The 4,837-nt window shown below is 45.8% G+C and overlaps 1 protein-coding gene across 2 annotated transcripts; it reads right to left on the reverse strand.

Moving 5' to 3' along the window:
- Nucleotides 1-287: 287 nt before the first annotated feature.
- On the reverse strand, nucleotides 288-4,374 carry LOC127323378 (EH domain-containing protein 1). 2 transcript variants are annotated; one of them, XM_051351528.2, is made up of 15 exons: nucleotides 4,108-4,374; nucleotides 3,938-4,017; nucleotides 3,577-3,645; nucleotides 3,423-3,480; nucleotides 3,289-3,338; nucleotides 3,138-3,177; nucleotides 2,977-3,038; nucleotides 2,768-2,881; nucleotides 2,503-2,605; nucleotides 2,317-2,366; nucleotides 2,033-2,161; nucleotides 1,689-1,940; nucleotides 1,202-1,281; nucleotides 971-1,097; nucleotides 288-864 (listed from the first exon to the last, which is right to left on the reverse strand). In XM_051351528.2, the coding sequence occupies exons 1-15, from the start codon at nucleotides 4,196-4,198 to the stop codon at nucleotides 535-537; spliced, it is 1,635 nt and encodes a 544-aa protein (XP_051207488.1). In that variant the 5' UTR covers nucleotides 4,199-4,374; the 3' UTR covers nucleotides 288-534. The 2 variants fall into 2 exon arrangements, with proteins under 2 accessions (XP_051207488.1, XP_051207487.1); XM_051351527.2 differs by having other exon boundaries at nucleotides 3,138-3,180.
- Between the last annotated feature and the right edge of the window lie 463 nt (nucleotides 4,375-4,837).

Genomic DNA, 4,837 nt, shown 5'->3' on the forward strand with positions numbered 1-4,837 from the left:
GCACGCCGACACACCTTAATTGCCCTACCCGCCTGAGCTCACGGTCCTTCCCCATTCTGCCCCGCCCCTCACCAAAAGGTCAGCTCGTCGGCCATGGCTCCAAATCCAATTTGCCACCATTGGTCGTTATTAGCGACAATTAGGAAGATACATCTGACATTTGGGTCCCACTTCGACCTTAGCACTCAACAATTTTGACTATGGTTTGTGTACTGATAGCTGGATCCCGACCCAGATCATTAGTTTCTGGTGCGCCAAACAACTCTCGGGCTTGATTTATACCGGGATTAGAGATTAGGAGTTTATGGTTCATTTCGGTGAGAATCTACAATTTCAGGGTGTAAAACAGACATTTTTTCCCTTTCGCATCACGGAAATTTCCACAAAGAGGACATGGTATGGTTGCCCGTGAATGAACCCCATAGGTTCCGGTGTCCCGAACGTTCCGGTATGCAGCTCCTCTCTTGTTACGGATCCACAAATCACAAATCTACCTTGGGTCTCCCAGTCATCAGCTCATCATCTGTCGCTGGCTCACTGGTAGGGGTTCCTGAACTGCTTGAGGAGGTCGGGGATGTCGTAGGCGAGCATGTCGTCCACGCCTTGCACCATCTTGGGCCGCAGCCGCTCGAACCGGTCGAAGTTGTAGGCGCTCAGCATCTCCCGGTACTCATCCACGCTTGGGAAGTCGCCGGCGGGGAGGTGCATCTCCTTCTGAACCTTGGTGAACTGCTCGTCCAGGGTCTCCAGCAGCTTCTGCTGCGCCTTGGCCTTCCCCATCAGCGCCGGCATCTCCTTCTTCAGATGGCTGATGATGTGGGCGTGCACCTTCGCCGACCGAGCACGCTTCACAAACTCGTTGATCTGCCAACAAAAATCGTTGCCAACATTTCTCGGGTTTAACTCGGTCAGTTGACTTCTGAACGTTAGCGAACCTTTAATCTCGGTTCATACTGATCAGCCTGCTTACCCGGCGGTCGCAGGCCTTCTTGGGGATGTCGTTCAGGTCGGACATCAGGTCCTCCTGTTCTCGCTCAAACAGCTCCGTGCCCAGCGGCCCGGCCGCCGTCTCCCGGATCGGCTTGTCGTTGAACGATCTGCACAAGAAGATAGTTTAGTGTAATCATCATTGACGGTGCTGCATTGTTTAAATGCGGAGTACTAGTATTATCTCAGATCGATCAGTGGGTTGACGCTGTACCCTATGTACACACGCATGACCTCTGGCGTGTTCAGAACTTTGCCCAGCGACCATAGCAGTGCGCCGTAGACTCTCATCAGCTGCAAATATATCCAACAAAATAAAACCGAAGTTGTCAATTTGCTCACAATCTACGTGGATAGATACCATATCGTCTGCCACTTGTCGTGCGGAAAGCTTCATAAATAAAATATGTATAAATCTGATCTCACCTGATATAGCAGTTGCTTAGAAATATCATAATTAGATATTCAGTTATCTGGCACTTAGATATGGAACCTTCAAGGAGTATAAATATGTACATTATTGCTTATTTGCTTTCACTTTTAGTTATCTGTTGCTTTCAATAACCTCATATATTTTATTTGCTGCCACTTGGGATATGAAAACTTCAAATATGCGTACACCGGTGTTTTCACGAATAAAACTGGAATATGCTCAGATATCGAAGGCTAGAGGAAGGCATGCAATAGGCAGGCACATTCACCTGCTGCGCATCAACTTGGTCTGCCTTGTTGAGGACTATCCGTATCTTGTCGTCGTGTCCACGTAGTGACATGATCACACGCTTGAACTCGTCGCTGATGTCGAGCTTATGGGGGTCAAATAGGAGAAGGATAAGGTCGCACTTGGCCGCGAACCATGATGTAACTCCAGTGAAATCATAGCTGCGCTGCGTCCTCTGCTTCTCCCCTGATAGAACTCCAGGAGTGTCCACGAAGCTAATATGATCCAGTAACTTGGCAAAGAAAATTAGACTGACTGTTAGTTCCTTTCTCTAAAAATACAAAATACTTGTGAGAGAACTACTCGGTGCAACAGAGGGTATACTGGATGAGGCATCTGAGAACACTCAAACTTCGATAAAAATGCCGTTCCGAACGATGACAGGCCACTGTATGGCATGTCAGCCTGCACAGCAATTGTGTTCCCAGGAATGCATCTTTCATCTGGACCAGACTACAAAATTAGAAAAGTGTATTATCAAAACAGAAGTGGAAGATATATATACAGGACTAAAAACATGCAAACTAGCATTAACCAAAGTTTTTTTGACAGAAGCATTAACCAAAGTTAGGCAGGGAATGACATTGACATATTCATAGAGAACTTACAGTAATAACAACAAATCTATCAGTTGTAGGCTCTGGGCCAATATGGGCACCTAAAGAGAACACCAAAGATACTATTAAAACGGTAGACAATAAATGACGAGATGCAGAGGAAAATGTACAACTGATTCTCAAATCCTAATTACTAAAAGAAGGAAAACGAAGGAACAACAACCCATCTTTGCTTACCTGGATAACTTGTCTTTAGTAAATGCTTTATGAACGTGGTTTTTCCGGTGGAGTATTGACCCAATAGCATGACCATTGGCTTCGCATCAAAATCACTGCTAGTCTATAAAAAAGATAACTTCAAAAACATGACATACGATTAATGAAAAGACAGCTCCTCCAGGTTGCTCCAAAAAAGAAAGTGCAAATAAACGCGTTAAACCAAATGTAACTAGTGAGAAACTCAGCACAAGGGTGAAGAACTACTATATGCTAAGAGACTCACCAACAAAGGTGAAACAAAGTCATTATATTGATAGGTCTTTTCTAGAGGCCTCAACTTCTCAATGTATGATTTCTTTAGTCCATCGATGATCGAGGTAACTGATTTCAAAGCGATCTGCAAAAATGGAAATTGTTTATTAGAATGCAATTCTTAGAGGAATAATATGTTCTGAAACCCTCCGCAGTTCTACACACAACTTATTGATGTACCTTCTTTCCCGACTTCGAGTTAAACCAGTTAGCTGACATAGGTGATTCAACCGGATGGTACGCTGCATGATCAACAAGAATAACAATCTGAATTAGCCTGTGGATGAAATGGGAAAAGAATTGCTCGGCTTGCACTTAGGTAGTAATGAAACAACTCATACCAACAATATCGGAGCCGCTCTTATTTCCATTACTCTTTTTCTTCTAGGATATCAAAGAGAAAATAAGTTGGGTGAACAATTAAAACAGTACTATACACTGTTGCAGCAGTATTTTCTGATGCAATTGAAGTAAAGATTAATGTACACATACTAGTTTTTTATCCAGACCTTCCATTGTCGGAGGCTGCAAACTACCCAAATCTGAAGTAGCAAGAAACAGTTAATTAGAATTGGTTTGTTCTGACACATGGATGAAAATTGACGGGTAATGCGTATCAACTCTACCTGCATGTGAAAGGGTGTCTTGACTGATCTCTTGCCCTGCCTGTGCCAGAGAAACCAGCTGCACATTCCCACCCATTTAAAGTTTTAACGTATGATCAGTTGCAAGAACATATCCACATGTGCAGAGGCAGAAATGAAACAGAACAGTGTCAACCTGCATAGCGGTCATAAACTCCGAGAATCCAAGGTAACCCTGACGTTTGGAATCAGCAATTGCCCAAACCTGAAGAACCAAACAACAAACAAGTATTGGTAACAGAGGTATAGTTTTTTTTTTCTTTCTTTCTGAGAATGTAACAGAGGTATAGAGTCTCCGCGAAGATGAAAATTCAGTATACGCGTCGTCAGAAAAAAAAACAGAGCAAGATCTGAACTTGAATGTGCGTATCAGAGATGTCGTAAAAATGTCATGTCCGTGCAGCAACCAATCATCGTAGATCAGATCACATGATACAGCAACGCGGATGATTCGACCGACGGCTGCAATTGTGCATCACAAGGTTGCCGGGATTCACCTGCTTGAGGTCATCCCTGGAGAGGTTGGACATGGCGAAGAACTTGAGCGCGTCTCTCCCCGTCAGCCGCCCGTCGCCGTCTTCCCGCAGCCACACCAGAAACAATCACACTCAGCCAGCGACACACGAAATCGAATGCAATGGGGGCGTGGACGGATGCTGTAGCGAACCGTCGTCGGCGAGGTAGAACCAGCGGAGGTAGAGGCTGCGCTGCTCCTTGGGGCCCCATCTCGTGGGCGACGAGTCCGCCGACGACGCCATCCCGGCCTCGTTTCTCTCCGGCGCGCGGGATGGGGAGAGAGGCCCGACGAGACCTGGAGCCGAGGAATGCCGCGCCCGCGCGCGCACTGGGTGGCGCGGGTTAACGGCCGTGATCGCGCGCCGCGGGAAATGCGGCGGCGTTGCCCGGCGTCTTGACTCGGCCTTGGGCTCCTCGATCGAATGATCGGATCGGCCACGCGTAGGGACGAGCCCCGTCCCGTGTTTTCAGCCGTGACAGCCCAGCCATAGCAGGCCGAGGCCCGACATGGTTTCAGATTTCGATTTCAGAAATTTATTTGACACAAACACAGGTTACTTTCGTGTGTTTTATATGTTTTTTATCTACCCTTTTTTATTCTCAAAAAACACCGATGATTATTTTTTGCTAAAAACACTGATGTTCTTTGTTCAGCTAATACACAAAGCTGGTATTTTGTATCAAAAGAGGGCCCCACAAAAGAAGACCATGATTCCATTCCAAGAACAAAGACTTGATAGCAGTACAGCTGAAAAAATATAATAGCAGTACACCAGTCTCATGCAACTATTTTGTTATGAAGGAAAGTTTTAAAACGATATACACCACTCTCACCCCTTTGTATGTGGGCGAGACGAGACCAAAGCCAAAGGTACCACTAC

This window comes from Lolium perenne, chromosome 2, assembly GCF_019359855.2.
Source record: "Lolium perenne isolate Kyuss_39 chromosome 2, Kyuss_2.0, whole genome shotgun sequence".
Lineage (NCBI taxonomy): Eukaryota > Viridiplantae > Streptophyta > Magnoliopsida > Poales > Poaceae > Lolium > Lolium perenne.